This window comes from Hyperolius riggenbachi, chromosome 3, assembly GCF_040937935.1.
Source record: "Hyperolius riggenbachi isolate aHypRig1 chromosome 3, aHypRig1.pri, whole genome shotgun sequence".
Classification (NCBI taxonomy): domain Eukaryota; kingdom Metazoa; phylum Chordata; class Amphibia; order Anura; family Hyperoliidae; genus Hyperolius; species Hyperolius riggenbachi.
Genome location: NC_090648.1, coordinates 325,651,230 through 325,671,452, shown reverse-complemented (window position 1 = coordinate 325,671,452; position 20,223 = coordinate 325,651,230). Strand labels below are relative to the sequence as shown.

Genomic DNA, 20,223 nt, shown 5'->3' with positions numbered 1-20,223 from the left:
GAAGGGGGGCCATCTCCCCCCTCCTTCTCTCACCTTAGGGGGCTCTCCCTCCCTCGCTGTCCCTCCACAACTAATGTCCGGGTGGCTGGTGCAGCGGGCGGGACTTACCTCCGTCTCGCTCCAGCGCCGGACGTTCTGGTCCTGCAGCCGCTGCTCTGGTCTGGACTAGACCAGAGTAGCGGCAGATCCATCCGGCGCTGCGACGAGATGCAAGTAAGTCCCGCCTGCCGCTGCTGCCCACCCGGACATTAGTTGTGGAGGGGACAGCGAGGGAGGGAGAGCCCCCTAAGGTGAGAGAAGGAGGGGGGAGATGGCCCCCCTTCTCCACCGCTGCTCATAGCTCTCACTTCACTGCGCTGCTCCCTTCATGCTGGGGGACACACCTGACTACCTATTCTGGGGACATATACCCCCTGACTACATATACTGGGCGCATATATACCCCCTGACTACATATACTGGGCGCATATATACCCCCTGCCTACATATACTGGGCACATATACCCCCTGCCTACATATACTGGGCACATATACCCCTGCCTACATATACTGGGCACATATACCCCCTGCCTACATATACTTGGCACATTTACCCCCTGACTACATATGCTGGGCGCATATATACCCCCTGACTACATTTACTGGGTGCATATACCCCTTGACTACATATACTGGGCGCATATAACCCCTGACTACATATACTGGGCACATATACCCCCTGACTACATATACTGGGCACATATACCCCCTGACTACATATACTGGGCACATATACCCCCTGACTACATATACTGGGCGCATATATACCCCCTGACTACATATACTGGGCGCATATATACCCCCTGCCTACATATACTGGGCACATATACCCCCTGCCTACATATACTGGGCACATATACCCCTGCCTACATATACTGGGCACATATACCCCCTGCCTACATATACTTGGCACATATACCCCCTGACTACATATGCTGGGCGCATATATACCCCCTGACTACATTTACTGGGCGCATATACCCCCTGACTACATATACTGGGCGCATATAACCCCTGACTACATATACTGGGCACATATACCCCCTGACTACATATACTGGGCACATATACCCCCTGACTACATATACTGGGCACATATACCCCCTGACTACATATACTGGGCACATATACCCCCTGACTACATATACTGGGCACATATACCCCCTGACTACATATACTGGGCACATATACCCCTGGCTACATATACTGGGGAACATATACCCCCTGCCTACACATAATGGGCACATATACCTCTGGCTACATATACTGGGGACATATACCCCTGGCTACATATACTGGGGACATATACCCCCTGCCTACATATACTGGGCACATATACCCCCTGCCTACATATACTGGGCACATATACCCCCTGCCTACTTATACTGGGCACATATACCCCCTGACTACATATGCTGGGCGCATATATACCCCCTGACTACATATACTGGGTGCATATACCCCCTGACTACATATACTGGGCACATATACCCCCTGACTACATATACTGGGCACATATACCCCCTGACTACATATACTGGGGACATATACCCCTGGCTACATATACTGGGGACATATACCCCCTGCCTACATAAACTGGGCACATATACCTCTGGCTACATATACTGGTCACATATACCCCTGGCTACATATACTGGGGACATATACCCCCTGCCTACATATACTGGGCACATATACCCCCTGCCTACATATACTGGGCACATATACCCCCTGACTACATATACTGGGCACATATATCCCCTGACTACATATACTGGGCACATATACCCCCTGCCTTCATATACTGGCCACATATACCTCTGGCTACATATACTGGGCACATATACCCCTGGCTACATATACTGGGGACATATACCCCTGACTACATACACTGGGCACATATATCCCTGACTACATATACTGGGCACATATACCCCTGGCTACATATACTGGGCACATATACCCCTGGCTACATATCCTGGGCACATATACCCCTGGCTACATATACTGGGCACATATACCCCTGGCTACATAAACTGGGCACATATATTGCTGACTATATATACTGGGGACATATACCCCCTGCCTATATATACTGGGCACATATACCCCCTGACTACACATACTGGACACATATACAACTGGCTACATATACTGGGCACATATACACCTGGCTACATATACTGGTCACATATACCCCTTGCTACCTGTTCTGTGAACATCTCTACCCCTGGCTACCTGTTCTGGGGACATCATACCGCTGGCCACCTATTCTGGGGGCATCTAAACTGCTGGCCACCTATTCTGGGGACACCTATAGACCTGGGGCTACCTATTTTTGGGGAACCACTGCTGTCAGATTGAGTGTATTTTGGGGAACTGCTGCCAGGTGAGAGGTGTCTACCATATTAAGGGGGCATTCTGCCTATTTATGTGAAATGCTGTCTATTTATGTGCCTCATGACTGCTGAATTTGTCTTGTTGGGGGCCTCATGGTTACTGAATTTGTCTTGTTGGGGGCCTCATGATTTGTTGGGGGCCTCAAGATCACTGAATTTGTCTTGTTGGGGGCCTCAAGATCGCTGAATTTGTCTTGTTGGGGGCCTCAAGATCGCTGAATTTGTCTTGTTGGGGGTCTCATGATTGCTGAATTTGTCTTGTTGGGGGCCTCATGATTGCTAAATTTGTCTTGTTGGGGGCCTCATGATTGCTGAGTTGGTCATGTTGGGGGCCTCATGATTGCTGAATTTGTCTTGATGGGGGGGGGGCTCATGATTGCTGAATTTGTCTTGGAACATGCTGGAAGGTACATACTGAGGGAGGGTGGGTGAGCGAGAGCCTGCTAATTTCCTGTACATTTGACTCCACCCATCACCACGCCCACATTTATTATATGGTCACGCCCCTTTTTTGGCGCGGCACAGCCTCCACCTTAGGGGGCGCATTAATAGTCTTTGTCCCCGGGGGCTGAAATCCCTAGCTACGCCTCTGGTCAGATAGTTGATTTTTTTAAAGGACAACTGTAATGAGAGGTATATGGAGGATACCATATTTATTTCAATTCAAGCAATACTAGTTGCGTGGCTATCGTGCTGATCCTCTGCTTCTAATACTTGTATAACTGAAGGAACTGTGCTAAATAAAATGACTGTGCATATTCTATACTTAAACCACATACAGACAGTCCCCTACTTACAAACAGGTTCTGTTCTGGGAGATTGATTGTAAGTTGAGTTTGTTTGTACGTTGAGTCTTGTGTTAAAAATAGTGAAATGTGGATAAATGATTCATTTTCGGACAACTCTGGATTTGGACACTTAGTCTAAACTATACTTTTTGGTCATTTTCAATGTGCTTTTAAAGTGTTTTAAACTCCTTTCTATAATAACAGTTTAAACAAAACTGTAACCCTGAACAACAAAATTGTGTAATAAGAAAACAGTATCGTATATTTTGTACATGAAGAAATTTTTATATCTCTGAAACAATGTAAATCAAGCCATTTGTAAGTAGGTAATTGTCTGTATTGCATATTTGTTTTATATTACTTATCTTATGGATTTTACCTTCTTTCACTTACTGGGAAGAGTTTGAAAACCTGATATGAGCTGATTTTCCATTTTCCTTTTTCATAGGCTATCAATGGCATTTCTACATTCCTCAGGTACTGAGAGAAGATGATTATTAAAGCAATAGTTCTGAAACAAAGAACATTAACATGTAATTGAATTGTATTCATCATTTTGTTTTTTTCATTCCATTTTACACACAACATATCAGCAAGATATTGCACAATATGATTCTGACTTTTAAACTAACCAAACATGGTTACAACTTTATGTGAAATTACTAAACTTCAGCAAAACTAATCAATTTTGGTTAAATTGAATGCATTCGACATTGCATAGTTAAGTAAAATTGTTTAATTCATCAATCAAATGGAACAGGCCACAAAAAAAATAAATAATGAGCTGTCACTGCTAGGATAAACCACCCATGGCTATGGGGGTTGATTCAATCTTGTAAAACAACCCCTATATGTGAAATGGAGTACTCTGTAGCGACACTAATACATTTTAGAATTTAGATCCCCGTGTGGATTTGTTTAACGCATTAGAGTTGTCAGTTTATTTTCTGCAAACATCAGCGCTTGTAGCCTGAAACGTTCAGTATAGGTTTTGTCACCATTTTGGGAGTTAATTTTGCATCACTGTTTGCCCAAAAAAAGGGGAAAGCCGGATATATAATTGAAATAAAATACAGAGGCAAGAGAAAAAGGGCACAGACCACTCAAAGTTACAGATGATGTCCTAGACCCGCTAACTTACACCTAAGCTATCATTTAGGATGCAATTTAGAAGAAAACATTCCTACAAGAGACAATCTTAACTGGTAAATTAAAAGAGAGAGAAATAAAGAAAAAGGAGAGAAACGGGAGGAGAAAGAAAAACAAGGGAATGTAAGGAAAATGTATAAAGGATAATATAGCTACTAAATCATGCGCTTATTTGGTCTCTGTTTTGTTCTTGAACTTAGGTCAGGTTTCTGTTATTTATTTGTTTTTGTTATTTCTTTTTTTCTCAGTGTTTGGGATGTTGTTGGTTTTAATTAGCAGGAGTAGGGTATTTCAAGGCTAGGAATTTTAAGCTTTTTTCTCACAAGGAAATTACAATTATCCATGCTTTCACGGATATGGCAATGTTAACTCTTTTGCCTTTTTATTTAGCATCTTTACTAAAGGAGTACTTTTCACTCTAGTCTTTCATTAAAGAGGAGCTGTTAGGTATAAGGTCTCAGAGAAAATAAACACATATATCAGTAGCTAAAGATTGGCTGTACTTACATTACATATGCATTTCACTGTCCACGTTTGGATTTCACAGAATTTGTATATAGTATATGCAGAGAATGATGCTCCTGACAGCTCATGGCAGGCTCCATGTTTTTCTGTCAAATGTGTCGTCATGTCCTGCCTGCTTCCTGATCACAGATAAGCTCTTCTTGAACAACACAGTGTGCAGTGAATATTAATGAGCCATGTGGCTAGGAACAATAGCTGACTCCTGCAGTGTACTCTGCCCCGGAGATTTATCAGTGCTACGCAATTACAAGCTGCTGTAACGTCTCATTAGCAGCTGAGGGGAGAGCCCCAGAATGCTTTGCAGTATGGTATGCGGCTTGCGTCTTCTTAAGAATAACAGACTTGCTGATAAGCACACATCAAAGGTAACTGAGATTTTTATCTTCACTAATTGCTTTTGGGCTTCCTTCTAAACTGTTTAACACAGGAGAATAGAGGTTTAAATTAGCTTCTGCAGCCTGACAGTTACTCTTTAATTAAACTTGTGAAAAACAGGCAAATAAGCAAACCTCCACTTTGAAACTAGTTTTACAGAAAAAGGTTTCTATTTCTCTTATGATTGATACCACAGGAACATTAAAATTGGCAAAAACACTACACTGACAGGGAAGAGAACACTGAAAATGACAGGAACACTACATTGGCAGGGTCAGGGAAGCTACAAGGACATGGGCACTACATCGTAAGGGACACTATAGTGCAGGTATGTCAAACTGGTCCTACGAGGGCCGAGATCCTCTCACATTTTTGATACAGCACAAATGAATTGATGGGTCTGAATCAGGAATGGTGTGGTCCATCAGATAGAACACATTCCTTTCTTTCTCAGTCCATCCTAAACACTGGCATGGATCTGGCCCTCCAGGCCTGGAGTTCGACACATGTGCTATAGTGGCAAGAACAGCGACACTACACCACAGCAAACACAACACTTGCAGGCACACTACATTACATTGACAGTAACAGTACATTACACCCCACTATAATGGCAGATGTATCTGCTCAATACAGTGCAGGGTTGCTCGATTGCTCCTATGTCTTTCCTGCTCAGCATCCAGGAGCTCAGGTCCTGAAGTATTGCTTCTCCTTTCTCTTGTCCTCCCCAGACAGCAGGATGAGGGTCGCTTGGTGATGATGTTATAGTTGAGGGGATCTCAATTCAGGAAGACGGTTACAGGGGTGCAATGTAGGGGTAGGATAGTAAAGTTGTTAGCTGGCTGGAGGGTAACAATAGTAGTTAGCAGACTGGCTATTGCAGGCTGTCTGTTCTCTGCATATATTTGTAACTCGTTTGAATTTGAAACTGTACTTATATTTTTTAACAGTTTGGCTTTATCATTCTTATGCTGGGAATACACAATGTGTTTTTATGATCGATTTTCCATCCGATCGATTTTCGATTCGTTTTTCTGCTCGATTTCACACTTTTGATTCTCTTTTCTTATCTTCTCTTATCAATTTCCATTCACTTCTATGAGAAATCGAGCAGTAAAACGATCTAAGGCAAGATCGGACATGTCGGAAACTATCTATCGAACCATCTATCTGCCGAAAAAAATGCATGGTGTATTCCCAGCATAACAGACAAGACAGCAAAAACGAAAGCTTTCCAACTGAACAATCTGATCTAATTACTATTACTTCATAGATAAAGTATGCAATGCCCATGCAAAGATCTGAACACATAAAATCCTGACTATTCATAACTGATTATGAAAAATGCTTATTGTCAGGAATCGTCCTGCGGCACGCCTGCGTATACGGTTCCCAACAGTGGGTTTGACCAGATCGAGAGGGGAAGCAGCTTTAGTCGAGCTACCACAAGGCTGTGACCCCTCAAACACTTCTCCCTGCCACCACCAGCTGTTGCTAGACACGTCCACTCTGCTGTCGAATGCTCAGCATGCAATCCACGTTTTCGTATTCGGATCAGCTTTGTGCTTTAGGTCGAATACAGGAACACCACGCACGCACACACACACACACACACACACACACACACACACACACACACACACACACACAGTTGCAATCTTACACTGTAGTGAAGCAAAACCACTAACAGTCGTTCCGAACGATACTGTTAGCCACTCCGAGACTTCCCACTCTGCTGTCAAGCGCAGAAGTGCCCCATACACACAATGCAATTACAATCTTATACGGTAGTGTTGCTCAATCATACAATCAGGCATGGACTTATACACAGTTACACTTCAGTCTCTTCTAGGCTATGAGTGTTAGTTTAGTACAGCAGAAGTCAAACTTATTAAATAACGATTTAATATTCCAGGAAAAAAGTGGAACAATGCAGAATATAAAATATACAAAAGATTTACAAAAACAAAGTAAAAAAGTTACAAAATAAAAGTTTACAAGGATACACATAAGACAAGTTTGCATAAAAATAAAATGGGATAAACGTTAATTGAACTTTTACCAGCACAAATGTCCAACCGTGGAGAGACACGAATTTTCAGATTTCCTCTGGATCATCTCTAGCGATGAGCTAATCTTGGGAGAAGATGATCTATGACTGTCCTAGCTGCTGTTTTATAGCAAAATGTGTGCCCCGGGGCCACCCCAATGTCCCAGGTCCAGGAATAATCCAATTTCCTGTTTAACGTGTGCAACTTCAAAGAGTTCCTGTATTAGTGTTTGATCTTTTCAGAGATTTCAGAACACTTCCATAAACCCAATTTCCACAGGTAAAACTATAGTCTAGTCCATACATCAAAATATTGTGAAGTGAGGTTTCCTCCTGTCAAATGTAAATTCCAAGGCTTTTCCTGTCCACTTTGAAATTGGCAGACTCAATTAGTCAGATTGTATTTCGGCCCACAGGTAGCTATTTACATGTACACAGAGTTCCAAGCAATGTTTTTATGTAATTACCTGTACCCAGACACAGACAATCACATCTGAGACAGCAGATCAAAGGTGAAGACCTGACTGCTATTGTTCACCCTCAGATGCAAATGTACTACAGGAGATCCAATTAGCAACATCCCACTTCCAGAAGACTGAATACAGACTCAAGGTAGCAGCCTCCGTCAACCATACACATGTGACACACAATGAAAAATGAAAAATATGTTCCTGTATTACCCTTAACATCATCAGCATCCCAATATATCACCACACTTATGTATACATATTTTTGGTCCAATATATTGAAAAACTACAAACTTATATGTATACGATTGTACTTATGGACATAACAATTATTTGTTATTCTTTTTTCTTAAAAACCCAATAAAAACATTGAAATACAAAGATCTGAACACATAAAAAGGTTTTCTGGAGTTATTTTGCATATGGTAGAATTAAGATTCCTTAATCAGTAAACAACCCCAAGTTTCCTCTTCTAGCAGACCATATTGGCAATTAAAAATATTATGCCTTTATGATAAAAAGGAAACCAAACAAGAGACTAAGTGGTTTATATACCACACCACACAGATTAATAATATCAATATAAATCCACTTTTAATTCATTATTATAACACAAAAACAATCAGTGGGGAAATGAGATAGAATAATCACCATGAAGTAAACAATGTGATCTGTTGTGGATTATTGATCTGTTGGTGTCTTGTTTTGGTTTGTTATATACTATAGGTCATTCTGCATAGTCTATTAATATATTGCAATAAGATTGATTTTCCATTCGTTTCTTGCTTACACTTCTGTTGGTGCTTGTCCACCAACAGAAGTGCTCTCACCAAAGTGGTCAATGAACTTGCCTTAGCTGAAGCTGAAGGTAAATACTCCATTCTCCTCCTCCTTGACCTTTCAGCAGCTTTTGACACAGTAGATCATCCCCTACTCCTCCAGTCCCTTCAGTCCATGGGCATTGACGATCTGGCCCTGACCTGGCTTTCATCCTACCTCTCCATCCGCTCCTTCACGACCTCCTTCAGTGAGTCCTCGTCCACCCCCAACGACCTCTCGGTGGGAGTCCCCCAAGGCTCGGTCCTTGGCCCCTTACTCTTCTCCCTATTCACATCCTCCATTGGCAAGGTTATCTCCTCCATGGGTTTTAACTATCATCTGTATGCAGATGACACCCAAATCTACCTCCACACCCCTGACATATCGACCACTACCATGGACAAGGTCTCCTCCTGCATATCAGCCATCTCCTCCTGGATGTCCGCTAAGTTACTGAAACAAAATCTAGACAAAACAGAAGTTATGATCTTCCCACCCCGGACATCCCTGAACCTCCCAGATGTGCATGTCACTGTTAACCACAGTACCATTCTCCCTACCTCTCAAGCCCGCTGTCTGGGTGTCACCCTGGACTCCGCACTCTTCTTCACTCCCCACATCCAAAACCCCACAAATTCCTGCAACTTCCACCTTCGTAACATCTGTAAGATTCGCCCTTTCCTGACCTCTGCCACCACCAAACTCCTCATCCATGCCCTCATAATTTCCCGCCTCGACTACTGCAATGCCCTTCTGTCTGGTCTCCCTATGACCCGAATAGCCCCACTGCAGTCTATCATGAATGTGGCAGCCAGAATTATCTACTGCTCCCATCGCTTCACCACGGCGGATCCCCTCCGTGAATCCCTCCACTGGCTTCCTACCCAGTCCAGAATCAGATTCAAGATATTGTGTCTGACCTACAAATCTGTCCACAAAACCTGTCCAACCTACATTTATGATCTTACTCAGAGGTACACACCTAGCTGCTCACTCCGTTCCTCCAATGAACTTCGCCTGACCGCCCCCCACATCACACAGTCCCATGCACGCCTCCAGGATTTCTCAAGAGCTGCTCCAACACTTTGGAACTCTCTACCTCCACCCATTAGGGCAGCCACCTCCTTCAACATCTTCAAGAAGGCCCTTAAAACTCACCTTTTCACTTTGGCCTACCACCCCTCACAATTGCTCTAAACCCACAACGGAACTCTGGTCCCTACCTTTCATTTCTCTACCTCTCCTACTAGATTTTAAGCCTTTGGGCAGGGTCCTCCTCCTTTTGTGTCCGACCTGATTATGCACCTCCATTACTGTGAACCTATGCTATGCACTTGAGTGAACCTAACTTGCCTAATCTCCATGCTCCCATCCAGTGACTGGCTAAGCATTACCTTATGCTTATACTGTGCTGTGTGATCTGGTTTTCTTGTATTCCTGTATTGTCATATTGCTGTATGTCACCCCTAAATATTGTCTGTAACCTAAATTAATGTTCAGCGCTGCATAATATGTTGGCGCTTTATAAATACAATTAATAATAATAATAATAATAATAATAATATGATGAAAGGGAGCACAATGTTTATACATAGGCACAATGTTACTTTATGCCAAATGGCTTATGAATATTGTTTAAAAAAAAACACAAAACACCAAAATAAACAAGCAATGGGATTATGTCTCCTGCCAAAATTTGAGAATATAAAAGAGCTAGTTTACTTTTAACTCCGTTTTACTCTCACTCCAGCTGTTGTTAATTTCGGAACAGCCTTTTTCCTAGAGATTCCAGCATTTACAGCAAGACAGCTGCTTTATACATTTCACTGTCAGAACCTCCAGTTTTACAGCACCTCTTACTTGCGTCATTTCAGTATCTGGGAAGCTCTTGTGCCTGATGATGATGTTTCCCAGACATTTTGTGCAGCAGGTAGCAGACACAGCAATGAAACTGATGCAGCTAGTAGCTACACACAACAGACAAGGAGTGTCAGCTTTTGAGAAAAAAGTAGTCCTTTCACTTCAGCTCAATATATTGCAAGGATTAACAATAAATATATTTCAGGTTGCTTTCATTGTTCTAAGTGCATACAACACATCTGTTCCTAAGTGTTTCTAGCAGAAACTGGCAGGTTGTTCACATCGTACTGTCAACACATTTGTTATCAAAAGAGTACAAACAAAGTAGAAGAGGTTCTCACACTTTGTAGCTTATTATTAATGCAGCAGGATAGAAACTTCACGATCATCTTAGCTCTAAACTCATCTTAATTGCCATGGTTGCAAAGAAGTGTATTTTGATTATTTTAATAACATTCAAAACAAAATGATTTGTGCTGCATCAAATTATGTTTATGGCAATTGTATGTTTTTTTTTTACATGGTGGAATTTCTCTTAAAAGTACTGGTATAACTATCATCCCGTGACTCCTGTAGTAATAAGGAGGCCCACGTATGTGTGCCAGGGACACGTGGACTGCTGGTATCCAAGGGACACATGTTTCTAGGATCCCAGGTCCAGGTCCTCTCTACGTATCAATGGAGAGAACATCTGCAGCATGCCACTACAAAATAAAGGTGTGACCTGAACAGATTGTCCAAAGGATATGTGAACCTAACAGGAGTGTAACTTGAAACCCACAGAGTCTCACCAGTCCCACAAAAAATTTGGATGAAGCCCCTGTCTATTGAGGTAAAAATTAGGCTTTAACTATCATATATACATGACATGACATGTAAGTCATAATAAACTATATAGTACCCGTACTGTTTTCCACAACAACCGCTTCTATAACCCTGGATCATGGGCGTCCTTACATAGGGGAAAAATGGGGTGGATGCCCCCCCAGATGTCAGCCTCCTTCCCCCGGCTGTCCCCACTGCCTACGTGCCATCAGCCAGCCCAGTGTCAGACCTCCGATCAGTCGGCAACCAGTGAGTGCAGGCGCTAGGACCTCACGGACACGACACTGATATGCGGAAGTGACATCACTTCTGCATATGCAGCGCGGTGTCCACGGGGGTACCGTGTGCCCGCTGTCACTGGTCGCCGGCTGATTCTGAGGTCTGACGCTGGGCTGGCTGCTGGGACGACAGTGAGTGGGGGAAATCCCTGTCACTAATCATGGGGGGCACCTGTCACTACCTACACTGGGGGGCACCTGTCGCTACCTAAACTGGGGGGCACCTGTCGCTACCTAAACTAGTGGGCACCTGTGACTACCTAAACTGGGGGGTCCCTGTTACTAAACATGGGAGGTCCCTGTTGCTAACTAAAACTGTGGGTACCTGTCATCACCTAAGCTGGGGGGGTCCCTGTCACTACCTAAACTGGGGGGTACCTGTGTCGAAAGTGCTCACAATCTAATTCCTATTATAGTCTTAGTCTAATGCCCCACCACTGTTAAGTTCATGTAAATTTGGTTCCACCCGTGACCACAGCCACATCCTGGTCCATGGCCATGCCCAATCGCGTTCATACGCTTCCTCCTTCAACCCATTAGGAGGAAGCGTGGTAGTGATGTGAATGCGACTTGGAACGCAACGTGGGATGTGATTGGACCGCATTCAAGCTGACGGCAGCATGGGTAAGTTAACCCTCCCTCACCTGCCCCCTCATATGCTGTAATTAACGATTTGCTTCCGAGTTGTTACGAGTAGGTAGCTACTCGGAATCCCATTGCTGCTAGCAAAACACCCAGCTGGTATAATAGCATAATTGTGTGTAAAAGTTGGAGCATTGGTAGAGTGCACCAGGGTGCACCATAACTACTCAGCATACATCATTTGGAGGTGTAGTACCTAAACAACATAATCAGGTAGCATAATAATCCATTCCTCCCAAACAAAATAGTAAACTGTATCCTAAAACAGCATAATTATGAAAGGTGCCTCCAAAATTATATATCTAGGCATAGCGCATTAACTAACTATGCAAACAGACAGCATATCCCCAAAATCAAATAATTAGGCAGTTTGTAGCCCAAAATGTTATAATTATGCCATGAACCCTGATATACAATCTGGAAGCATACCCCACCAAACACATAATTTGACTGTGTGCCTCAAAGTATAATTAGGCAAGTTGTCCCTGTAAACATGATTAAGCAGTATGCCCCATATCACTGGTTCCTGTAAATAAAAAAAATAAGGATACCATACTCACCTTCCAGTTCACTCGTGTCCTCCATCCTCCTCAACTGAGCTGTAATCTTCAAAAGTGTCATGACTACTCTGGAAGAGCTGGATTATGCAGCATAGCAACATATTTCACTCTACATCACACCAGTCTGCCATAGTGATGCTCGGATGTGCCTCATCCACGAATTCGGAAATCCGCGTGGTTGCAAAAAAAAATCCGCATTCAGCCCCGCTGCATGCGGATTTTCGTCCGCGTCCACGCAACCACGCGGATTTTTTCCCGTGAATGGCGTAATCACGCGCGGATTCACGCCCGTAGGCGGATTTTCTTTTAACGTTAATAACAAAGCCCCCATACATGCTACAGTCCCCCAAATAGCATGGATTATCGAGGTGATAAGGGGCAACATAACTTCAACATAAAAAATTCTAAAAAAAAAAAATTTCTAGAGAAAATGGATTTTAAAGTGAAATCAACACTTTAAATGGGGCTATTAATTGGTAATAAGTGGTTTTAAAAAGGGATATATACGCGTTAAGCAGTCAAAGAGGTGAAGGCGAGTTCCAATGGCACTTGGCGGCGAAGGTACCGCTGAAGGAGGATGAGTGGCTGACGGCAAAAAGGCTCCAGAGAGGTTTTTGTAATTTTTTTTTTGTTTTTTTTTGCAGCAATTAGCAATGACATCGCAGCAGAGTTGTCAGTGGACACGGGCAGTGTGAACGCAGAGTGCAGTGGTGGTAGCGACTGAGTCAGGAGAAGGACTATGCGGGCGGTCAGTTCAGCAGCACAGAAGGACCACGGCAACATACTGGTGGTAGTAGTAGCAGCACAGCGTCATAGTGCTGGCCAAAAAATTAAATGCACCCGGTGACCCGGGCAGTGTGAACGCAGAGTGTAGTAGCAACTGAGTCAGGAGGACAAAGCGGGCGGTCAGTTCAGCAGCAGCAGCACAGTAGTAGTAGCACAGCGTCATAGTGCTGGCCAAAAAATTAAATGCACCCGGCGACCCGGGCAGTGTGAACGCAAAGTGTAGTAGCGACTGAGTCAGGAGGACAAAGCGGGCGGTCAGTTCAGCAGCAGCAGCACAGTAGTAGTAGCACAGCGTCATAGTGCTGGCCAAAAAATTAAATGCACCCGGCGACCCGGGCAGTGTGCACGCAGAGTGTAGTAGCAACTGAGTCAGGAGGACAAAGCGGGCGGTCAGTTCAGCAGCAGCAGCACAGTAGTAGTAGCACAGCGTCATAGTGCTGGCCAAAAAATTAAATGCACCCGGCGACCCGGGCAGTGTGAACGCAGAGTGTAGTAGCGACTGAGTCAGGAGGACAAAGCGGGCGGTCAGTTCAGCAGCAGCAGCACAGTAGTAGCACAGCGTCATAGTGCTGGCCAAAGAATTAAATGCACCCGGCGACCCGGGCAGTGTGAACGCAGAGTGTAGTAGCGACTGAGTCAGGAGGACAAAGCGGGCGGTCAGTTCAGCAGCAGCAGCACAGTAGTAGTAGCACAGCGTCATAGTGCTGGCCAAAAAATTAAATGCACCCGGCGACCCGGGCAGTGTGAACGCAGAGTGTAGTAGCGACTGAGTCAGGAGGACAAAGCAGGCGGTCAGTTCAGCAGCTCAGAAGGAGGACCATGGCAACTTACTGGTAGTAGTACCATAACACCAAAAAATTAACCAAGGTAGGCACTAGGCAGGTAGTAAATGTCTTTATAAAGGCAGGCATAGTTAACAACAGCACATGCAGCAGCCACTTCATGTCCCCCTGTGTCCGACAATAGGGGCCAGGAACTCACCTTCCACCCAAGCCTGGTTGATTTTCAGGAAGGTGAGTTTGTCCACAGAGGCGTGGGAGAGCCGAGAGCGCTTCTCTGTGACCACGCCACCGGCCGCACTAAAGCATCTCTCTGAGAGGACACTGGAAGGAGGGCAGGATAGGAGTTCCAGGGCGTACTGGGAAAGCTCGCTCCAGATGTCCAGTCTCTTGACCCAGTACTCCAAGGGGTCCACGGGGCTGTCGGTGTCATTGAGCCCGCTGGATGACCCCATATAGTCAGACACCATGGTGGTCAGACGTTGCTTGTGCTGGTTGGTGGTGGATGCTGTGGCGGGCACCTCTGTTCTGGGCTGCTGCACTGCATACAGGCTCTTGCTTAGGCTCTTCAGGTCTCCGGGGCGCCAGTTGCTGCTGCTGCTGCTGGTGGTTGTTGTTGTGCTGCTAGTGGCAATGGCAGGCACCTCTTGCTGGCTTGGCAGAGCAGTTACAGTGGGGGTGGAAGGCTGGGGGAATGCTTCCAGTAGTCTGCGCACAAGGGCCTCCTTCAACTCCCTTGTGCGTTGCTCGGTGGTGGATGGCGTCATTAAGTCTCCCAGCTTCCCCTTCAGACGGGGATCAAGCATCAAGGTAATCCAGATGTCCTCCCTTGAATGCATCTGGATCACCCGGGGGTCCCTGCGAAGGCAGCGCAACATGTGCACAGCCATGGGAAACAAGTGGGCCCTGCCAGCAAGATCTTCCTCATCCTCGCCATTGTCCCATAACGCATGCCTGTCCTCTTCCTGTGCCATGTCGTTGTCCTCCTCAAACCGCCATCAACGTACAACGCCTGCTGCACTCTGCTCCTCCTCCTCATTCAGGTTAGGGACCTCCAACTCTTCCACTTCCTGCTGTGAGCCCTCCTCTGAGCTGGACTGTGCTGCCATCTGCTCCTGTTCTTCCAACTGCCTCAGGGCTTCATCCCCACGCTCAATTAAATTGTCCATTGCCTGCTCCAGTAGACAAACCAAGGGCACCCACTGGCACACAGAGGCCCGCTCCTCACTGACCATCTTGGTTGCCTCCAGGAAGGGACTCAGCACCAGGCATAGTTGCTGCATCAGTGTCCACTGAGTGGCAGTAATCATGGGGACTTGCTGGTTGCAGGGGACACTTGGGTCTAGCATGTAGGCCCTAAGAGCCAGCCTGTGCTGACACAGCCGCTCCAACATGGCCAGAGTCGAATTCCAGCGAACTGGCATGTCGATGATCAGCCGGTGTTGTGGCCTTCCATACTGCTGCTGTAAGGTGGACAAGAGTGCAGAGGCAGTGGCTGACAGGCGGAAAAAGCGTACCACCGCCCGGGCATCCTGCAGCAGCTCGCTCATCCCCTGGTAGGTGCGCAAGAAGCGCTGCACCACAAGATTGAGCACGTGGGCCAAGCAGGGGATGTGCTGGAGGTTTCCCTGCTGCACTGCTGCCACCAGGTTGGCCCCGTTATCGGCTGCCACATACCCCACTTCCAGGCCTCTGGGGGTCAGCCACCTCCGCTCCTGCTTCCTGAGGGCGGCCAGGACGTTGGTGGCCGTAAGCCTCTCCTTCCCCAGGGTCACCAATTTTAAAAGGGCTTGGCAGTGCCGAGGCTTGGCGCTGCTGCTGCCGAGGCGGGCTTGCTTTCCGGGTGCTGAGGGAGTGTCGTGACAGGACCCTTCTGCATCCCCCCTGATCCCGCGTGGTGGCACCACTAGCTGGGCTGATGCGCTCTTGTCCTCACTCCCTTCCATCAGTGTCACCCAGTGGGCCGTAAAGGACAGGTAGCGACCTGTCCCAAATCTGCTACTCCACGAGTCCATGGTCACGTGGACCCGCTTGCCCACAGAGTAGTCCAGGGAACGGGCCACGTTTTCCACCGCAAACTTGTGGAGTGCTGGGATCGCGCTCCTGCTGAAATAGTGGCGACTGGGGACTTGCCACTCGGGGATGCCAAATTGGAGCAGCGTCCGCATGGCGCTCCTCTCCTGCACCAGGGAGTAGGGAAGCAGCTGTGATGCCATGGCCCGGGCCAGCAAGCCATTTAGTTTGCGGATCCGCCTGTGGCTTGGAGGCAGAGGCTTGGTCAGACCCTGAAAGGTGTCGCTCAGCAGGGTCTGACGACGCTGGGATGCAGGGGAGACAGAGGAGAGAGACGAACACTGGCTGCCAGCCTCAATGTCTGTGTCCTGAGCAGCCGAGGTGGAAGAGCGCTTGCGTGCTACTACTGCTGCTGCTGTGGGGGATTCACGACCCTGAGGGAGGGAGGATGCTGCTGCGCTGGTGGGCCTTCTACTCTCAGGAACCCCTGCCAGCAGTGCCTGCTTCCTCTTAAAGTCCGCATACTCGCGGCAGTGGCGGCTTCTCAGGTGGCCCTGGAGGGATGAGGTACCCATCTTGCTCAGACTTTTCCCACGGCTCAATCTTTTGCTGCATAACCTGCACACCGCATACCTTTTGTCATCAGTACATTCCTCAAAGCAATCCCACACTGGTGACTTTAATTTACTGCGGCCCCCACTAGCAGAGGGTGCAGCGGAGCAATGTGTGGTAGTAGTTGCCGGGGGTTGCATGGTGGTGGTGCCGGCTAAAGCAGTGTCCTGTCTACTTCCTCCACGCCCACTGCTGCCGATGCCCCTGCCTGACATATGGCGATATCCTTGCCTAGGCCGAGGTGACTCATCATCCTGCTCTGACCATTCTTCCACGGACTCAGCAGGCTGCACATAGTTAGGGTCCACAACGTCGTCATCATCAGCAGCATCATCATAATCCAGCTCTTCCTCTGACTCCCCCGCCTCCTCTTCTGTCCCTACATCCCCAGACACAGACCCCTCTTCTTCATCACCAGAACTCAACAACGCTTGTGATTGTGGCCCGATCTCAATCTCTGCCACATCAGTCCCCAGTAAGTCCTGAGCTTCTTGCATCAGCAGGTTCCCAGATGCCGGACTGAGGGACAGAACGCTGTCATCCTGGGAGGGCTGCTGACCAGTGGGTGCTGGGGTGGATGTCACAACAAGCGTGGGATGTTGGCTGCTGCTGCTACTGCTTGGAGTGGTGCTCACAGTAGAGGTCTGGGAGGAAGTCATGATGTCCATGAGTACGTCAGGTTCCATTTGCTCAACCACCACACGGGGACCAGAAACTTTAAAATATTTGGACAATGGCGTCCGCTGACTCGGCCCAGGCTTTGCTGCCCCCTTTTCTGCTGCATCACGACCACGTACAGCTGGGCGTCCTCTCCCTGGACGTGGAGCAGTCCCAGAAGTGGCTGAGGCAATTGAACTCCCTTTCCTCTCACCCCGCGAAACCCTGCCAGACATGTTGCTAGTAATGAATCACTGGATGCAGTGGGCACAGTACAAGGTCACTGAAGGATGCAGTGGGCACAGTACAAGGTCACTGAAGGATGCAGTGGCCACAGTACAAGGTCACTGAAGGATGCAGTGGGCACAGCAGTGGGCACTGGATATACAACTAGGTCACTGAAGGATGCAGTGGCCACAGTACAAGGTCACTGAAGGATGCAGTGGGCACAGCAGTGGGCACTGGATATACAACTAGGTCACTGAAGGATGCAGTGGGCACAGTACAAGGTCACTGAAGGATGCAGTGGGCACAGTACAAGGTCACTGAAGGATGCAGTGGGCACAGTACAAGGTCACTGAAGGATGCAGTGGGCACAGCAGTGGGCACTGGATATACAACTAGGTCACTGAAGGATGCAGTGGGCACAGTACAAGGTCACTGAAGGATGCAGTGGCCACAGTACAAGGTCACTGAAGGATGCAGTGGGCACAGCAGTGGGCACTGGATATACAACTAGGTCACTGAAGGATGCAGTGGGCACAGTACAAGGTCACTGAAGGATGCAGTGGGCACAGTACAAGGTCACTGAAGGATGCAGTGGGCACAGCAGTGGGCACTGGATATACAACTAGGTCACTGAAGGATGCAGTGGCCACAGTACAAGGTCACTGAAGGATGCAGTGGGCACAGCAGTGGGCACTGGATATACAACTAGGTCACTGAAGGATGCAGTGGCCACAGTACAAGGTCACTGAAGGATGCAGTGGCCACAGTACAAGGTCACTGAAGGGTGCAGTGGGCACAGCAGTGGGCACTGGATATACAACTAGGTCACTGAAGGATGCAGTGGCCACAGTACAAGGTCACTGAAGGATGCAGTGGGCACAGTACAAGGTCACTGAAGGATGCAGTGGGCACAGTACAAGGTCACTGAAGGATGCAGTGGGCACAGCAGTGGGCACTGGATAAACAACTAGGTCACTGAAGGATGCAGTGGCCACAGTACAAGGTCACTGAAGGATGCAGTGGGCACAGCAGTGGGCACTGGATATACAACTAGGTCACTGAAGGATGCAGTGGGCACAGTACAAGGTCACTGAAGGATGCAGTGGGCACAGTACAAGGTCACTGAAGGATGCAGTGGGCACAGTACAAGGTCACTGAAGGATGCAGTGGGCACAGCAGTGGGCACTGGATATACAACTAGGTCACTGAAGGATGCAGTGGCCACAGTACAAGGTCACTGAAGGATGCAGTGGGCACAGCAGTGGCCACTGGATATACAACTAGGTCACTGAAGGATGCAGTGGCCACAGTACAAGGTCACTGAAGGATGCAGTGGGCACAGCAGTGGGCACTGGATATACAACTAGGTCACTAGAGGATGCAGTGGGCACACAAGGATGTCACACTGTGTAATGAGATGCTCATATGCCAGCGAGCGAGCGAGCAGTGGGCACTGGGCACGGCACAAGGTCACTGACAGAATGAATGAACAGCGCTGGCAGAGAGTGGCGGCGCCGGCGGTGTGACTGGCTGCCTGCAAATAGTACAAGTGTATAACTGTCACTGGAATATACAAGTGAACACTGCAGCTGCACTAACCTGCCTGCCTGCACTCTACACACAGATAATCCCCACTCCCACTACACTGCAGCACTGAACCTGCCTGCACAGCACTACACACAGTTAAATAATCACTAGACTCCCACACTCCCACTACACTACACTGACTACAACTAACTACAGCAATCATTTACTGACTAGCTAACTGTGTACAGTATAAGAGCAGTGTTAGCAAAAAAAACGCTTTGTTTTTAACACAATAAATGCACTTGCTCAAACAACAATGGCCTGGAGATAATCCTCTCAGCACCACAGTCTAGCAAGGACAGAGCTTTTCCATCATGGCCGCCGCTTTATATTCAGGAGGAGAGGGCATAGCTCCCCTCCTGTGATTGGTTGCTAGGGCCTGGCTGGGGCACTCTGATTGGCCTGCAATGTGTCACTTCCGCATAGTTTGACGCATTTCCGCAAACCACGACTTCAGCGCCGGGTTTCACGAGCGTGAATGCGGATTTCTGTCCACATTCACGCGAAGCCGAAGTAGATTTTCGTGGTTGAAAATCTATTCACGGATTTTCGTGTCCGAGGCGGAATGCGTCAAAATGGTCGTGAATCCACGCGTAAGCGTGATCACGACCTGGCGGTGAGCACCACTGGTCTGCCATTACCAGCTGGTTGCAGATCCTGAAGTGGGAATAATTAGTTCCACAGAAGAACTGGGGCACTGCTGCTAATAATTCAGGACTTTTTCCTCAATTCCTTCACCATAACAATGCTGCTTCTGATGTTTATGGTGTCTTGTTTTTGCAAGC

At 47.1% G+C, this 20,223-nt stretch overlaps 1 protein-coding gene across 1 annotated transcript in view; it reads right to left on the bottom strand.

The window, feature by feature from the left end:
• The window catches only part of LOC137561478 (solute carrier family 23 member 2-like), a 238,790-nt gene that overhangs the window by 191,386 nt on the left and 27,181 nt on the right, over positions 1–20,223 (bottom strand). The window contains exon 5 of the mRNA XM_068272779.1: positions 3,620–3,737. Coding sequence (XP_068128880.1) covers positions 3,620–3,737 — 118 coding nt within the window. The remainder of the gene's footprint in view (positions 1–3,619; positions 3,738–20,223) is intronic.